The sequence below is a fragment of the Carcharhinus amblyrhynchos genome, chromosome 4, assembly GCF_965287045.1.
Source record: "Carcharhinus amblyrhynchos chromosome 4, sCarAmb.v2.hapA, whole genome shotgun sequence".
Classification (NCBI taxonomy): Eukaryota; Metazoa; Chordata; class Chondrichthyes; order Carcharhiniformes; family Carcharhinidae; genus Carcharhinus; species Carcharhinus amblyrhynchos.
Genome location: NC_137327.1, coordinates 124,689,541 through 124,708,167, shown reverse-complemented (window position 1 = coordinate 124,708,167; position 18,627 = coordinate 124,689,541). Strand labels below are relative to the sequence as shown.

General features: G+C 42.8%; 1 protein-coding gene across 1 annotated transcript in view; it reads left to right on the top strand.

The window, feature by feature from the left end:
• The first annotated feature begins 3,712 nt into the window (after nt 1-3,712).
• Nucleotides 3,713-18,627, top strand: part of LOC145342328 (LON peptidase N-terminal domain and RING finger protein 3-like) — a 40,628-nt gene continuing 25,713 nt past the window's right edge. Inside the window, exons 1-4 of the mRNA XM_080187817.1 lie at nt 3,713-4,662; nt 9,551-9,669; nt 9,785-9,907; nt 17,292-17,447. Of these exons, the coding sequence (XP_080043943.1) occupies nt 3,972-4,662; nt 9,551-9,669; nt 9,785-9,907; nt 17,292-17,447 (1,089 nt within the window). The 5' untranslated portion in view covers nt 3,713-3,971. The remainder of the gene's footprint in view (nt 4,663-9,550; nt 9,670-9,784; nt 9,908-17,291; nt 17,448-18,627) is intronic.

Here is an 18,627-nt window from a genome sequence, read left to right as displayed (position 1 = left end):
AAGCCTGAGGGTCGATAAGTCCCCTAGGCCTGATGGGATACATCCTAGGATACTTTGGGAGGCAAGGGATGAGATTGCAGAGCCTTTAGCTTTGATCTTTGGGTCCTCACTGTCCACAGGGATCGTGCCAGAGGACTGGAGAGTGGCGAATGTTGTTCCTCTCTTCAAGAAAGGAAATAGAATTGACCCTGGTAATTATAGGCCGGTTAGTCTTACTTCGGTGGTTGGTAAGTTAATGGAAAGGGTCCTGAGAGATAGGATTTATGACCATTTGGAAAGATGCTGTTTAATCCGGGATAGTCAGCATGGTTCCGTGAGGGGTAAGTCCTGCCTCACAAATTTGATTGAATTCTTTGAGGAGGTAACTAAGTGTGTAGATGAAGGTGGAGCAGCTGATGTATACATCAATTTTAGTAAGGTGTTTGATAAAGTTCCCCATGGTAGGCTCATGAAGAAAATAAGGAGGTGTTGAACAGAAGGAAATTTGGCTGATTGGATAAGTAACTGGCTGTCCACAGAAGCCAGAAGGTGATAGTGGAGGGAAAATTTTCAGACTGGAGGCCAGTTACCAGCGGTGTACCACAGGGATCAGTGCTGGGTTCTCAGCTATTTGTGATTTTTATCAATGACTTGGAAGAGGGGGCTGAAGGGTGAGTTAGTAAATTTGCTGATGACACCAAGATTGGTGGAGTAGTGGATGAGGTGGAGTTCTCTTCTAAGCTGCAAAGAGACATTGATAGGATGCAGAGCTGCGCTGAAAAGTGGCAGATGGAATTTAACCCTGATAAGTGCGAGGTGATTAATTTTGGTAGGACAAACTTGAATGTGGATTACAGGGTCAACGGCAAGGTTCTGAGGAATGTGGAGAAACAGAGAGATCTTGGGGTTCATATCCACAGATCTCTGAAGGTTGCCATTCAAGTGGACAGAGCCGTGAAGAACGTTTATAGTGTGTTAGCATTTATTAACAGGGGGTTTGAATTTAAGAGCCGTGGGGTTATAGCGCAACTATACCGGACCTTGGTGAGACTACATTTGGAATATTTGTGCAGTTCTGGTCACCTCACTATAAGAAGGATGTGGAAGCATTGGAGAGAGTGCAGAGGAGATTTACCAGGATGCTGCCTGGTTTGGAGGGTAGGTCTTATGACGAAAGGTTGAGGGAGCTGGGGCTTTTCTCTTTAGAGTGGAGGAGGATGAGAGGTGACTTAATAGGGGTTTATAAGATGATGAGGGGGATAGATAGAGTGGACGTGCAGAGACTATTTCCTCGGGTGGATGTAGCTGTTACTAGGAGTCATAAGTATAAGGTTCATGGAGGGAGATATAGGAGGGATGTCTGAGGTAGATTCTTTACTCAGAGAGTGGTTGGAATGCACTGACTGCTGCAATAGTGACGTTAGACACATTAGGAACTTTCATGTGGTTATTGGATAGGCACATGGAGCACACCAGAATGATAGGGAGTGGGATAGCTTGATCTTGGGTTTGGACATAGCTTGGCACAACATTGAGGGCCGAAGGGCCTGTACTGTGCTGTAATGTTCTATGTTTCTATGCTAAGTTTGATTCTACCGTTCTGTCATTGCTGATGTCTGCAGCCTTGCTGAACTTACCAAAAGATTTATGTGAACTGTTTCTGAAATAAATGCTGGTTGTTTTGTTTCACTTTGTTGCTTTAAGATCTTTTTTCCCCAGTGCCTTGTTTCAAATGATTATTTGACTTGCTGGTGATGTTTGGGTAATGGGTCTGTAGTGGCCTGACTGTGATTACCCCTGCTACCTATGCACTGATGGACAGGATATATTTGGAGAATCAAATCTTAATCAGCCATCAAAATCTTGACATTTTCCTCACAAACATCAACTTACCCGCCAGGATCCACACAGAGATAGCTATGGAGAATTCAGGGGAGGCCATGGTTTAGTGGTCTTATCACTAGATGATTAATCCAGAAACTCAGCTAATATTCTGGGGACCTGGGTTCGAATCCTGCCATGACAGATGGTGGAATTTCAATTCAATACAAAATAAATCTGGAATTAAGAATCTGCTGATGACCGTGAAACTGTTGTCGATTGCCGGAAAAGCCCATCTGATTCGCTAATGTCCTTTGGGGAAGGAAATCCACCTTCCTCAACTGGCCTGGCCTACATGGGACTCCAGATTCACAGCAATGTGATTAACTCTCAACTGCCCTCTGAACAGGAAAACGAGTGACGTGCAATAAATTCTGGCTCAGCCAGTCACACCCATCACCCATGAATTAAAAAAATCTAGGGGAAATGGAATGGTCTGTTGGAACGTGACAACACAGTACATGTCAATATGGAACCTTGCCTGAGGCACCTTGAAACATTCCCATTTTCATATAATTTCTGGGATCTCATTACCATTTTACTCATCTTGAGTTCAGAAATTGGATATCCTTGCCATATTAGTTAAATAATTCTGTTCATGACGGTACAAAAGAGCTCTCTGTTATGCCCTGCGTGTGTGATAAAGAGAGATAACAAGTTCTTAAACCAAAATAGAAACACAATTATGTAACCAATTTTCTAAAGTCAACCTTTTTTGACTGGATCATCTCAGGCTTTTTATTGGGAAATTTAAAACTGTGTTTCCTTGCTTTTGTTACTATCGCGTATTTGATTATAACACAGCTGCTGACTTATGAGGAACTGTCGGGAATCCGTCCTGCTTACTTTTGAATATTTACACATTCTTGTAGCCATTCCAACCGTGTTGAGATTACTAATTCGACAGGTTAACGTTGTCGGTTTTATTGATTTTAATTTGTGACGTTCTGTTAACTGTCTAATTCTTCCGGAGAGCGGGAGAGACAAAAAAAACACCTCTTTGCCTTCACTCGTCTCTCGTTATCTTTTGTTTTCTTGTACCCACCACCACACAAAAAAAAGTTCCAGCACAATAGTAAGGCGTTTTATGTAAACGGATACTGTGTCAGTACCTTATATAAGAGGTGATGTAATCTACACACCACACATACACTCGACAAACGGAGAGAACATTCTGTGAATAAAAGTTCGCCGGATCAAAATTGTCGCCGGCGATTATTAAATTAGAAGACAGTTTGGCAAATGTGTGTCTTTTGATTGCAGACTAGCAGAACGATAGCAATGCGGGGGAGGGGGGGGGTGCCTCACATTTGTTACGGGGCATTAAAATGTTCTGTTTCAGTTTTAGTAATGAAACTGTTGAGAGTAATTGACAAAATAACATTTTTCTCCTCGAACAATATTTCCAAAGGGGGATTGCAAAGGGACGGGTCAGCGTTGAAACATTGTTATTGACACACACACACACACATATATATATATAGTGTGTGTTTGGGAGAGAGGGTGGGGTGGCACCTTGCTCCTGGATTGTAAGGATGCGTTGTGTCAATATTTGGCTGTCTGTAAGCGCACATTAAATATTTAAATCTCGCAAAGTGGGTGTGTGCATTGGTGCTTGTTAAAAATGACTTGTTGCAGTCTGCTGGTGGGGAAACAGTTTCAGAGATTATAGGGAGATGGAGACAGAGATACGTGTATCAATTCTTCTTCCAAAACACAATTCCAAAATAAACAAAATGCTACAGAACTTGCTGGTTTTGTAACAGTCTGACTCAGGCCAATGGGAGGAGGAGGATAGGCTCATGTGATGTTGCTTTATGTAACACATTTTTTTTCTCCCCATTGTGGATAGGGTTTCTCTGCTCCATCGGAATTGGAGAGGAGGTTTAAAGGGATTGAGAGAAACGCACACACTCACACCAGCCCACATATACATACATGCACACACTAGCTCACATATATATACATACACACACACTAGCTCACATATACATATACCAGATTACATATAAACCAGCCTATATGTACACATACCAGTTCACATACACACACTAGCTCACATAGACACACACCAGTTCGCATATACACATTAGCTCACATATACACACACAATGAGTGGTGTGAGTCTGGGCAGAGGCAGCTTACTGGGCTTTGTGTTGGAAGAAGCTGCCATCCCTTCCACTGCCCCAGCCTCTGTCTCCTCCTCTCCAGAAGGCAGCGAGGTGGAGGTGATGTTGGAGCTGGCGGCCGAGGCGTTCCGGGCGAGGAAGCTGCAGCTGGCCCGGCGAGCCGGCGAGCCGGAGGAGACCCAGCAGCAGCTGCGGCGAGCCCGCTGCCTGGCCCTGGCGGGGCGGCTGGGCGAAGCGCTGGAGGAGTACCGGCTGCTGTCCCGGCGGGGCAGGCTGCGAGCCCAGCACCTGGACCTCCTGCTGGGGCAGCTGGCCCAGAGGCTGCGGGGCAGCCCGGGCTGGGAGGAGGGCGAGCCGCCGGGCGGGGGCTTGCTGAGCTGCCGCCAGTGCACCGGCACCCTGTTCGAGCCGGTCACCCTGCACTGCGGACACACTTACTGCAGGGGCTGCCTGGAGAAGGAGCAGGACAGCACCAGAGCCTCCTGCAAACTTTGCGGAGAGAAGCTCCCCACCACCGGCGCCTATAGAATTAATGTGGTCCTAAACAGCTTCCTAGGCAAGTACTTCCCAGCAGAAAGCAGAGCCCTAGCTCTTAGACATGAAGGGAACGTGTTGTACAAGAAAAATAAACCGCTGGCTGCCTTAGAGAAATATCACCAAGCAATTAAATTAGGTAATGTGCAATTATTCTATTTTGTTTATTCTTTCCTCTTTAACCTGCTCATTTTTCCTTAGTAGTTTGGCAACTGGGCTATTGAACAAACCTGTGTCTGTCTGCAGAGTAGTTGAATGTGGTTTTAAAAAAGTCTGCAGAGTAGTCAAACGTGCTTTTAAAAAGTCTGCAAAGCAACCGAGTGTGCTTTTTTTTGAAAAAAGTGTCCAGAATTAATTGCTAAAGCCAAGTTTATTTATTCGTGTCACAGTCAGGCTTACATTAACATCGCAGTGAAGTTACTGTGAAAATCTCCCTAATGATGGGGAGTTTTAAAAGTTTTTTGGGGGGGGGCGGGGGAGGATGTCTTGTTGAGAAACGAGGGCAGTGGGACAGAACTTGTGTGTTAACAGGCGAGCGAGATGCCCTCCAGACTGTCCGGGCACAGTGGGGGGAGGGAGGGTGGCAATGATATGGGTTAGAAGGTGACAGTTAAATCGATGACATGATTTCAGGGCATGTTGCATAAGATCCTACCTTTTGACCGTTATGTCCTCCGGTTAGGTATCAGCTGTTGTGTAACGTTAATGGAAAAAACTGGGTCAAACGAAAAACGTTCGCATCTGAAGCTTTAAAGTTTGCAATTCAGTTGCAGTGCAGCGTTTTACGTAAGAATGGATACAGATAGAAAGATTTAAAAGGTCGGGATTAAGATTAGCTGTATCGTTGTATTCACTTGAAATCTTCCCTTAAATCAGCTTTCAGTGGAATGGCACAGTGGTTGGCACTGCTGCCTCGCAAGCGCCTGAGACCCAAGGTTCAATTCCTGGCTTGGGTCACCGTCTGTACGGAGTCTGCACGTTCTCCCCGTGTCTGCATGGGTTTCCTCTGGATGTTCTGGTTTCCTCCCACAGGCCGAAAGATGTGCTGGTTAGATGCACTGACCATGTTAAATTGTCCTTCAGTGCACCTGAACAGGCACCGGAGTGTGGCGACTGGGAGATTTTTCATGGTAACTTCATTGCAGTGTTAATGTAAGCCTACTCGTGACACTAATAAATAAACTTTAAAACAAAAAGACTGGTAACTGCAATTGTCTTGAACTTTGAAGTTTTTATAGCTCGCACATCCTTTTTTCATGCATTGGATGCAAAGGAATCCAGCTTAAGAAGTTCAGTGTTCAATTTCTAATATCACTTACCTCATCCCCTAAGCAACAAAAATCCCTTAGGAAAATAAAAAGTTCGCTCATCTTAGAACCACAGAGAGAACTCCTGAAGGAAGCAGACAGTGCTGGTTAAAAACTTGGCAGCACCTGTAGAGAGAGATACTGAATTAAGTTTTCGAGTATGATTTCTTTGGGACTGCTAAGACTCTGGTGTTCCAAAGTAGACTTGAAATATTCATAGAATCCTTACAGTGCAGAAGGAGGCCATCTCGCCCATCGAGTCTGCACCGACCACAATCCCACCCAGGCCCACCCCCAATATCCCTACACGTTTACCTGCTAATCCCTCTAATCTATGCATCTCAGGAAACTAAGGGGCAACTTTAGCATGGCCAATCAACCTAACCCACACACCTTTCGACTGTGGGAGGAAACCCATCCAGACACAAGGGGAATGAGCAAACTCCACTCAGATAGTGACCCAAGCCAGGAATTGAACCCAGTTAACATGCCGTTAACTGTTTTGCTCTCTCCACAGTTGTTGCCAGACCTATTGAGTTTTTCCAACACTTTCTATTATCATTCCAGATCTTCAGATCTATGGTGGGGCAGCACAGTGATTAGCACTGTTGCCTCACAGCGCCAGGGACCCAGGTTCAATTCCTAGCTTGCATGTTCTTTCCGTTTCTGGGTTTCCTCCACATGCTCTGCTTTCCTCCCACAGTCCAAAAGATGTGCTGGTTAGGTGCTTTGACCATGCTAAATTCTCCCTCAGTGTACCCAAATGGAGTGTGACAACTAGGGGACTTTCACAGTAAACTCATTGCAGTGTCAATGTAAGCCTACTTGTGACTAATAAATAAAGTTAACTTTAACAATACCCACAACATTTTCCTTTAATATTCCAATATGAAGGAATGACTCTTAAAGTCAGGAAGCTTACCACAGGGAAAAACATTGGTTAAAAACAGTTTTCCTAGCTGTGGCAAGTATATGTGAGATGACGATTTTATGCTGATAGGGTTAAACTTGAGTCAACTGAATTTATGACAAAACTGACCAAGCACAAATTACATTATAACTTACCCCCCCCCCCCAACGTAATTTTGAAACACAGTTTGATGAATCATGAAATTATGACCAATGTGAGCCTTGTAGCCTGCTGACTTTCTCAGGAATTAAAGAAGGTCTGACCTTAGCTGGAAATTAGCAAGTTGACTTGAGAATGAAAGGGATACAGGGCTTGTTGGAACACAACAGTCAAAAGTGAGAGGAAAAAAAAGGATGCTGGAAATATTCAGCATGCCAGACAACATCTGTGGATCGAAACAGAGCTAAAGTTTCAGACTGATGACTTTCCATCAGTTTTAGTGAAAGACCTTTGACCTGAAATGATTCTGTTTGTCTCTGCTCTTGCGATCAGCTGGAACTTTTCAAATTTACAGCCATCACAGTATTTTGCTTTTGTATTAGCTGCATGTTTTTAAAAAAAAGTAGTTATATAACCTTTTCTTATGGGATGAGGACATTGTTGGAAAGCCAGCCTTTGTTGCTCATCCCTAACTACCCTTGAGAAATGTGTAAATATTGGAAGCACAGTTCAGATTTTTAGATTTACTGGGCTCACTCCAGTGTCTCCTGGTCAAGGTAGAACCAAGAAAAAGATGATAATAAATCTTCCCTCAGCAGTGTCAGAAGCATCTCACTAACTTTATAGCCTTCTAATAACCTGGGGTTTAAGCTACATGCTATGTTTATAATCGATGGGTATCCTACTTAAGTGTTTTACTGAAATATTATTTGGATTTAAAAATTAGATTCTCTGCTAGAGTTAAGGTTGTATTTTTTTTTGCTGGAACTATTAATGTTGTGATTAACTGTCTCACCAAGCTAGAAATTGCATGTTTGGTTACTTAATAAACTTGTTTTAGTTTAGAAATTATATTGTGTCTCATTATCTTCTGTATTCCTAACTTGTGAACCCCATATCCATTCAATTTGTGGTGGAGTAAATTACTGTGGAGAGATTCCTGGATGCTTGCAATATCCGGGTTATTACTTAACCATCTAAAACCTGATGAAATAGCTATCTGGATGGTAATATTGTCAGTTGCTTCTTTTCCTTTAGGCAGAGTAGGAATAGACTGATTCAGTGCCTTTAGGGTTTGCTTTCTTAACCTGAAGTTGAGAGTAATCGCCACAGCAGTAAGCCTGATATTAGGTATGGTCTAAAAAGGGACTAGGATTATAACCCACCAAAGCAAAATAAATGATGCAATACAGTAAAATATGCCTCTCTCTCGCTGCTGTAGTTATAGTCCTGCCCTTCTGAAAACATCAGTTAGAAGAGGACAAGTCAGAAGTTACAGAAAAGGATATAAAGCAAAGAATTGACCAGCCCATCAAGTCTCCAAAAAATTCAGAATTGCTGAGCATATTGAAGCACTTAACTTTGACTTCTTCTACAGACAGCCCTCCAGTAATAGCTATTTAATCTCCTGTAACAGGAGAAAAAACATGGCCAAAAGGAAGAGAAGCACTCTGGAATATTCCTCATTGGCTTCCTCACTTCACTTGGCTGAATACAATGTCCCATTTTGTACCTATATCGAGAGCTGGCAAAATGTAGCCAACTCTCTCAAATCACTATTCCAATATACTTCTGTTAATGTCTTACTATCTTACGATATTGTTGAATTCTCAAAGATTTGGATACCTGTTAATCATGCTTATTTTTCAAGTCCCAATGAGTTTGCAAGAATGAGGTTGAAAATGTAATTTACCATTAAGAATAAATGGTGGTACCATGGAATATGTGATGAGCCACATCCAAATGAAACATCCAGAAGAGGTATCCTTAAACAAAGAGCAAGAAATTTTGGAAAAATACAGTTGATCCATCAGCATCCTTGGCAAGAATAGAGCTGAATTATTCTAGCCAAGAATGTCAAAATAGAAAAACTGACCAATGGGCGACACGATGGCACGGTGGTTAGCATTGCTATCTCCATAGCACCAGGGACCCGGGTTTGATTCCCGGCTTGGGTCACTGTCTGTGTGGAGTTTGCACATTCTTGCCGTGTCTGCACAAGTTCCCTCTGGATGCTCCGGTTTCCTCCCACAGTCCGAAAGATATGCTGGTTAGGTGCATTGGCCAAGCTAAATTCTCCCTCAGTTTACCCCAACAGGCGCAAAAGTGCGGCGACTAGGAGATTTTCACAGTAACTTCATTGCTTAATTAATTTATTATTTCTTATATATTATTATTATAACTTCAACACACTAGGCCTACTTGTGAAGCTAATAAATAAAGTTATAGATAATAATACTTGGAGGCAGACACATATGAGTAATTCTATAACATATAGAATCCCTACAGTACAGAAAGAAGCCATTCAGCCCATCAAGCCTGCAGCAACAACAATCCCACCCAGCCCCTATCCCATAACACAATGTATTTACCCTGCTAATCTCCCTGGCAGTAAGGGGCAATTTAGCATGGCCGATCCACCCAACCCGCACATCTTTAGACTGTGGGAAGAAACTGGAGCAATCCCCCCTGCAGACACAGGGAGAATGTGAAAACTCCACACAGACAGTTACTGGAGTTCGGAATTGAACCCGGGTCCCTGGAGCTGTGAGGCAGCAGTGCTAACCTCTGTGCCACCCGGATCTCAGGGAAGTTTTAGATGATTGGAGTGACAATATTTTGCTCCCATTTCTTTTGTGCTTAATTTTCAGCCCCCAAAGACCATTTGCTGTGGAGTAACCGTGCACAGATCAATGCGAGTATGAAATGCTTTGAAGATGCACTACGTGATGGGAATGCAGCCTGCAGCATCCAACCTTTCTGGCCTAAAGTGAGATTTCAAACCACTCAAACGCTTGATCTGATCATCACGATAACAGTTCCAGTCATGTTGTAAGATGAGTAGTATCTATGTCCTAAATTCCTGATGTGCTTCCTTGTTTAAGGGTCACTTAAGGAAAGCACAAGCACTAGCTGGCCTGAAAAAAATGGACAAAGCTTTGACGGAGTATCTAATTTGTATCGCTTTGGATTCAGAAAATAAAACAGCAAAAATGGAAGCCCAAAAGGTAATTAGACATTTGTACTATGTATTTGGAATGATAAAGACTATTTAGATTCATAAGTGAAATTTCTAAAGATCAAATTCCTAAAGAAAGACAATTTAGGAACAGGAGGAGGCCATTCAGCCCCTTCAGTCTGTTCTGCCGTTCAGTTATATGATGGCTGATCTTTATCATAACTGTTTACTCATGTATTTTTGTATCCCTTAATAAGATTAGGTAATGAAAATCTACAAATTTCTGTTTTAACACTTTCAATTGAACAACAGCCCTTTAGGGACAGATTTCAACTGTCCTTTGCATGAAAAAGTGATACCTGATATTGGGATGGCACATTGGTTAACACTGTTGACCCACAGCTCCAGGGATCTGGTTTGATTCCTGGCTTGGGTCACTGTGTGGAGTTTGCACATTCTCCCCGTATCTGCATAGATTTCCTTTGGGTACTTCAGTTTCCCCCCACTGTCTAAAGATGTACACGTTAGGTGCATTGGCCATGCTAAATTGCTTCTTAGTGTCCCAAGATATGTAGGTTAGCGGGATAGATATGTGGGATTACGGGAATAGGGCCCAGGTGGGATTGTTGTCATTGCAGTCATGATGGGCTAAATAGCCTCCTTCTGCACTACAGGGTTTCTGTGGTATCAGCACAATTTATCTAGCACTAGTTTTAAGGTTATGCTCCTTTATTCTCATCACTTGTGTTAGTTCTTACTATGTTAATGTTGACCAGTTTTTTCAGGCTGGGCATTGTTTCTTTACTCCTGGTGTAGCATGCGATAGACGTGGATTTCGTTCTCTTTTTACGTACAAATTGCGATGATACTGTGTCTTTAAGAAACGTATTTTTATCATGTTTCTTATAAGGGGTATGTTTGAAAGTCAGGTCTGTTTTATACGGTGCCGATTTGTCTGGATAACGGGCAGTTCAAATATTGAGAATGCAGGTTAATAACTGAAGACTGATTTTTAGCTAGGGATGTGTTTGGTTAAACAGAGTTAATTCATTTTTGTTTACTTAGGTTTCTCTTGGGGTTTCAGAGTAGGTTTTTGATTAGCTTGATAGGTAGAGTCATGTGATTCATGGAAGGAGCTAAGCTTGCAGGGAAGAAAGTGTTTTAGTTTCATTTTTTAAATCAAGAGCAGTTGCTGACCATTGCCCTTTAAAAGAGGTGTCGCTTTCCCTCGCTCTTGCTCTCTCTCTCGCACTTGCTTTCACGCTCATGCTTGCTCTCAAGCTTGCTCATTCTCATTCCAAAGGTGTTCAAAAAGCTCTAGAACTGTCAACAAGTACAAGCAATAAACCTTTATTGTTTGCTAACTGATTTTGAAGAGGAGTTTTTAAGTCTGTAAGAAGAATATTGCTTAAATTGGTACAGATAGAGATAGATTAGCAGTTACAAATTGTATGTTGTCATGTTTAAGTATTATTTAAATGTTAAGCTGATCCATTTGTTGTAGTTAAACTGTATTGTTAAATGAAGTTCGTTTTGATAAAAGCTTCCTAATTTATCAATAGAATCACACCTGGAGTGAAACACCTTATCCTCACTCTAATGCCGAAATAGAAAAACTGTCAGAGTCTAGTGTGGCTTCATAATATACCTTGGCCTTGGTTACATGGATTGGCCATGCTAAATTGCTCCCTGGTGTCCCAATATGTATAGATTAGGGGAATTAGTGGGGTAAATGCCTGGGGTTATGGGGTAGAGGGGTAGGCCTGAGTAAGATGCTCTGTCAGAGAGTCAGTGCAGGCTTGATGGGCCGAATGGCCTCCTTCTGCACTGTAGGGATTCAATGATTTCACTTGGGTTTTCTGAGCAGTACCCTGACAAAATAACACTCCTATCAGGAATATATTGAAATCATTTTTGACTGCATTTCTGCCAAATCGTAGTTGGTGCTTTTAAGTATGAAATTTAACCAAATCTGTCATTGTTATTAAAGTAAAAATTAAGCAAGTGCTAAGGGAGCAGCTAGTCATGGAGTTAAAAGGTTGACCAAACTTAATCTAAGTCTGCATTTACAACTTAAGTGGAATTTAGTATTTAAGTTTCTTTCAGTCTTGAGGACAACCAAGCAGTGCTGACTCACCTCTGTAGAATTTCAGCCAGTGTAAAAAGAGGTGATCTTGCTGAGAGCGCAAAGTAAGAAGAGAGCAGTTAGTCACAGTGTCTGAGCTTGGGAATCTGGTGTTCACGCAGATAAACACCTTAACTTTGAGCTTAAAAGAATGCAGAGAGCTATGGACCAGTTGAAAGGAGCTAGGAAGTTTACTCTGGCCATGTTCTAAGCAAAATCAAAGTGTAACATCACAGGGAAGCAGGTAAGTGATTAGTTGGTAAATATGTTGATTGTCTATCTTTCAAAACTAAAATTATTAGCAGTTATAAGGTTCCATTAGTAAGGTTTACTGGCAGTAGCAAAGCTTAGTAGAAGTTGGAAGGTTTATAAATTAATTAAGAAATTAATAAATTAGTAAAAAATAATTTACACATCTGCAGTAAGGTTCTGCAGCTAGTGGAGCTTTACCTCAGAACCACTGAGTTGGAGGCTGAGCTGCAGACACTGCAATGCATCAGGGAGGGGGAAAGTCCCCTGGGCACTTTGTCCCAGGAAGTAGTCTTAGGATAGGGTCTTGAGATCTGGGAGTGGCACAGTGGTTAGCACTGCTGCCTCAGTGCCGGGGCCCAGTTTCAGTTCTGGCCTCAGGTCATTGTCTGTGTGGCATTTGCACATTCTCCCCGTGTCTGCATGGGTTCTCTCCGGATGCCCTGGTTTCCTCCCACAGTCCAAAGATGTGTGGGGCAGGTGGATTGGCCATGCTAAATTAGGCCTTAGTGTCAGGCGGATTATCAAGGTAAATATCTGGGGTTATGGAGATCAGGCCTGCATGGGAATATTGATGGTGCAAGCTTGATGGGCCGAATGGCCTTCTCCTGCACTGTAGGGATTCTGTGAATTTGGTCAGCGGTCAGGAGGGTGTGAGGCAGGTAAGGAGATTGAGAAAATGGAAGTGGAGGAGCTTCAACCCTTGCAGTTGTCCAATCGGCCTGTGGTTCTTGCTGCCTGTGCATTGAAAGTGGGGGCTGCAGGAAGGATGAGTGAACTAACTATGACACCGTCAACTGGGGAGTTGACAGGAATGTAATGCTAGGAGGGGATAGCATGGTCACGGGTCTGCAGCCAAGAGCAAGAGACCGGAAGGCTGTGTTGCCTGCCGGCTGCTAGGGCTTGGAGAGGAAATTGCTGTGAGAGGGATAGGATGATCCAGTTGTAGTGATCCAATTAGTAGGACTAGGAAAACAGCTCTGTTTAAGGAGTATGAGTAGCTGTAAATAAATTAAAAAGCAGAACTGCAAAGGTAATAGTCTCTGGATTGCCACCTGAGCCACAAGCAAATTGGCTTGGGTAAATGAGATTAGAGAGTTAAATGTGTGGCTCAGACACTGGTGTGGGAAAAAAATGGGTTTTGATTGGTGGGGCACTGGCATCAGTACGAGGGAAGTGGGAGTTGTAGCATTGGGACATACTCCTAAACGCTGCTGGGACCAGTGTGCTGGCAAGTCACGGTAGAGAACTTTAAATAGTGGGGATGAAGAATCAAGATTCGGAAAATGCACTCAATTGAAGAGAGAGAATGATAATCAGAGATGGCAGGGAGGGATAGAACGTATAGCCTCAAGAGTTCAGCATTCGATAAGGCTAGAAACGCAAAGAAAAACCGTGGCCAAAAGAATAGGTCAGAGGCTAGGAATCCTGCAACAAGTAACTCGCCTCCTGACCTCCCCCCACCCCCATCCCCCGCGCCCCCACCCCCATAGCCTGTCCACCATCTACAAGGCACAAGTCAGGAGTATAATGGAATACTCTCCACTTGTGTTGATGAGTGCAGCTCCAACAGCACTGAAGAAACTTGACACTGTCCAGGAGAGAGCAGCCCATTTGATTGGCACCACCTCCACAAACAGTCACGCTCTCCATCTCCAAAGCACAGTGGCGGCAGTGTATACTGTCCTCTGCAGGAACTCACCAAGTCTCCATACAGAGCACCTTTTATATTCGTGACCACTAACACCTAGAAGGATATGGGCAGCAAACACATGGAACAGCACTGGAAGTTCCCCTACAAGTCACTCACCATTCCTGACCTGGAGATAAATCATCATTCCTTCATTGTCACTAGGTCAAAATCCTGGGGCTCCTTCCCCAAAAGCAGTGTGTGTACCTACACCACAGGGACTGCAGTGATCCAAGAAGTCAGCTCATGACCACCTTCTTAAGGGGCAACTTAGAATGGGGAACAAATGCTGGCCTAGCCAGCGACGTCCACAGTCCATCAAATGAACTTTAAAAACTGATCAAAAGACTCTGTCTCTGAATGCATACAGCATGTATGACAAAATTGATGAATTGACAGTTCAAATAGAAATACATTTACAAATATGTCTAATCTGATAGCCATTACGGTGACATGGCTGTAAGATGACAGGTTGGAACCTGATGTACAAGGTTACATAACATTTCAGAAGGACAGGAAGCTCGGAAAAGGAGGGATAGCTCTGCTAATTAATAACAAAATGTGTATATATTAGAGGGAGATGACCTTAGTTGTAAAGATCAAGATGTACAATCAGCTTGGGTAAAGATGAGAAACAGTGGAGCAGGGAAGTCATTTATGGCAATAGTTTATAGACCACCCTCCTCTCCCCCATCACCCCACCCCCTAACAGTAACTCTCGGACAGAGCCGATGTTTTGTGTCTGAAAAGCCCTTCATCGGAGTCCTGATAAAGAGACATCCTGACTCAAGATGTTGCCTCTATTCTGTCCCCACAGATGCTAACAGATCAGCTGAGTTTCTCCAGCATTTTCTGACTTTGCTTCAGATTACAGCATCCACAGTATATTGCCTTTATAGATTGGACAAATTAAATTTGCAAAGATAAATTTGTTCATATTTTCAGGACAGTTTCTTAGAGCAGCATGTTCTAGAGACAATCAGTGAGCAGGCTGTTCTAAATCTGGTAATGTGCTTGAAGCAGGATATTAATTAATAGCCTCATAGTGAAGGCACCCCTAGGTAGCAGTGATTATAACATGATTCAATTTTGCGTTTAGTTTGAGGGGAGTAGAGGGGGTTCTAAGACTTAAGTAAGGGCAATCATGAGGGTATGACAAGGAGGCATAGATTGTAGTAAGTCCTCTGAGGCAGAAGTCCCTTCACCAAAATCCCTTTATTTACAATTCCAACAGCAATCCACAGGGTGCTTTTAGTCAGCCTTCGGAAGTGCCAGAGGAACTGACACTCCCAGTTAAATACAAGGAAAAGACTCCCTGATTCTGACCCATCAATTGACTCCTTAGTCAAGGAATTCATATTCCAGTAGGCCAACTTCAGTGGCCTGATTGAAGTCATTACAGATTTAAGGTAAGACATGGAAGGCTAAGACAGGAGTTGAGGAGAAATCTTTCCACCCGGAGGCTGGTGGGAATCTGGAACTCACTGCTTGAAAGGATGGTTGGGTCAGGGACTTACTTTAGAAGTATTTAGATATTCACTTGCGCTGCCATAAGCTCCAGGATTACGGGCCAAGCACCAGCAAATGGGGATGTAGTCAGATTGTTGTTGACTGGTGTGGACATGATGGGCCGAATGGCCACTTCCTGTGCTGCAAAAATCAAGAGCTGATGAAAGTGAACTGGGAAGTTAAGTTAAAGGATAGGTTAGTTGAGAGGTAGTGGCAGACGTTTAAGGAGATATTTCGTAACACACAGCAAAAAAATATATCCCAATGAGAATAAAAACCCTCGGGGTAGGAAACCCTTATGGCTAACTAAGAAAATTAAAGGTAGTATTAAATTGTAAGAAAAAGCAAACAATTTTGCAAAGCCCAATGGCAGGTACAGAATTCAAAAAACAGCAAAGAGTGACTAGAATAATAAAAGAGAAATTAGAATAGGAGGGAAAAGATGGCTCGAAATATCAACACAGGAAGAGTTTCAAAAGGTATTTAAAAAGGAAAATTAGTAAATAAAGTCAGCTCTGGAGAGCGAGTCTGGGGAATTCATATGGGGAATGGTGAATGAATTGTGCAGAGGATAAAAGGTGTCCGCAAAAGGATACAGATAGGTTAAATGAGTGGGCAAGAAATTTAGCTAAAATGGAAAATGTGAACTCTTACATTTTTTGCAAGAAGAATAGAAAAGTAACGTATTACAGAACAGACTGCAGTACAGAGGAATCTGGGTGCCCTGGTACCTGGATCACAAGAAGTTAAAATGCAGATACTGAAAATGAAGAGGAAGGCAAATGGAATGTTGATTGTTGCAGTGGAATGATTGACTACATTTGCACAGGGCATTGCTGAGACCACTTCTAGTGGATATTGTTGTCTTTTGTTTTCCTTATCTAAGAAATGACATTATTGCATTGGAATAAGTTCAGAGAAGGATTCCTAGGACCAGGGGGTTATCTTATGAGTTAAGGTTGGACAGGTTGGGCCTGTACCTGTTGGAGTTTAGAAGAATGAGAGGAATCTTATTGAAACATACAAGATCCCAAGGGGACTTGACAGGGTGGATGCTGAAAGGATGTTTCCTTTGTGGGAGAAACAAGAATTGGAGCATTCAATTTAAAAGTAAAGGGTCTCTTATTTAAGATGGAAACCAGACTTCTTGTTTTCTCTCATACCATCATGAACGTGCATTTGTCTTCCCCACAGAGACAATTTTTTTTAATGCAGAGCTAGATACATTCTTGACTAACAAGGAGGTCAAAGGGTATTGGTGGGAATGTGGAATTGAGGCCACAAGAGTTACAATCAGAGCCAAGATATTATCAAATGGGAAAGTGGGCTTAAGGGGCCAAATGGCCTACTCCTAATTTAGGAGTATGTGCATTCATAGGTACAAGGTAACTTATAATGGTAGAAATCTTCCAATTGGTTAGAATCATAGAATCTTTACAGTGCAGAAGGAGGCCATCAAGCCTGCACTGACAACAATCCTACCTATCTCCATTGCATCAGATATTTACTGTGCTCATCCCCTGACACTATGGATCAATTTTGAATGGCCAATCCAACCAAACTGCGTATCTTTGGACTGTGGGAGGAAACCTGAGCACCCGGAGGAAACCCACACAGACACTGGGAGAATGTGCAAATTCCGCAAGACTCCCAAAGCCGAAATTGAACTTGGGTTCCTGGCGCTGTGAGGTAGCAGTGCTGACCACTGTTCCACCCAAACATATAATTGAAATGCTCAGTCTTGGAACAACTTATAAGCAGGGCAGTAACAGCACTCAAACTGATGTGATGTCGCAATGTTTAAAAAAAAAGTATAAATCTTATTAAGTCCATTTTCCTTTGTTTTGCTTTTTTTTTCAGATCCTGTGTGATCTGCTTTCTCCCATTGAAGAAAACATCCATCAAAAGTTACCCAACATAATGCAAATTATGTCTCCATGCTCTCGAATTAAGGGAACTGTCCTGAACTCACTGAATTCTAAAAATTCCAGTAATGTGTTTGAAAATTCATGTAAGGTACGTGCAATACTATATTGTGATATTGTTGATACTTTTGTGAAAGGTTAGAGGCAAGACCTGTTACTGAACTTCCTTTGCACCTCAGCCTAGCTAATTCATCACTTTACATTTATTAAGATAACCAGTTGCATTTATATAGTGCTTTAACATATTAAAGCATCCCAAGATGTTTCACAGGAACATATTCAGAAGATTGACACTGAACCAAAGAAAGTTAAAGTTAAAGTTTATTTATTAGTCACAAGTAGGCTTACATTAACACTGCAATGAAGTTACTGTGAAATTCCCCCAGTCACCACATTTCGGCATCTGTCCGGGTCATGCACCTAACCAGCTCGTCTTTCAGACTGTGGGAGGAAACTGGAGCACCCAGAGGGAACCCACGCAGACATGGTGAGAATGTGCAGACTCCACACTGTCGGTGACCCAAGCCAGGAATCAAACCCGGGTCCCTAACGCTGTGAGGCAGCAGTGCCACCATGCTACACCCATAGAAACGAGAAGCAGGAACAGGCCATTCAGCCCTTTGAGCCTGCTTCACCATTCATTTAGATCACGGCTGATCTTCAAATTCAAAATCTTAATCCCCCTTTCCCCCCATATCTCTTGATCCCTTTACCCCCAGAGCAATATCTAATTTCTTCTTTAAATCAGACAACGTTTTGGCCTCACTGAAGCACCTCTGCATCCTCCTCAAAGCTCACCCTCCCATCCAACTTTGTATCAATTTACTTCTTTCAAATTATTAATATATAATGTGAACAAAGGACGTCATAGGAAAGTGATGAAAAGCCTGAGAACGGAGGTTGTTGTAATTAGCACCCACTTTATTTACCCTACGTAGTGAGGGGAAGAGGTAGAAGGGTTTCTGTGCTGATTACCAGCCCTTTGAACCACATTGAGACCTCCTTCTGTAACGAACGAGTCCTATTGTTGGATTCGAACCTGGACCCTCTGGTCCAGTGCCACAAGGCCTCCACGATAAAAGAGAAGCATCTGAAAGGAGGTGGGATAGGTGACAGGTTTAGGCTGGAGAATTCTGGAACCTTGACTGAGGTAGTCAACAACATGGCTACCAGTGGTGGGCGATGGAGCTGGAGGACGTACGCAAAGTTGGAATTGGAGGAGTGCAGAGACCTGAGGTTTGCGCAATTGGAGGGCGTTACAGAGATAGGGA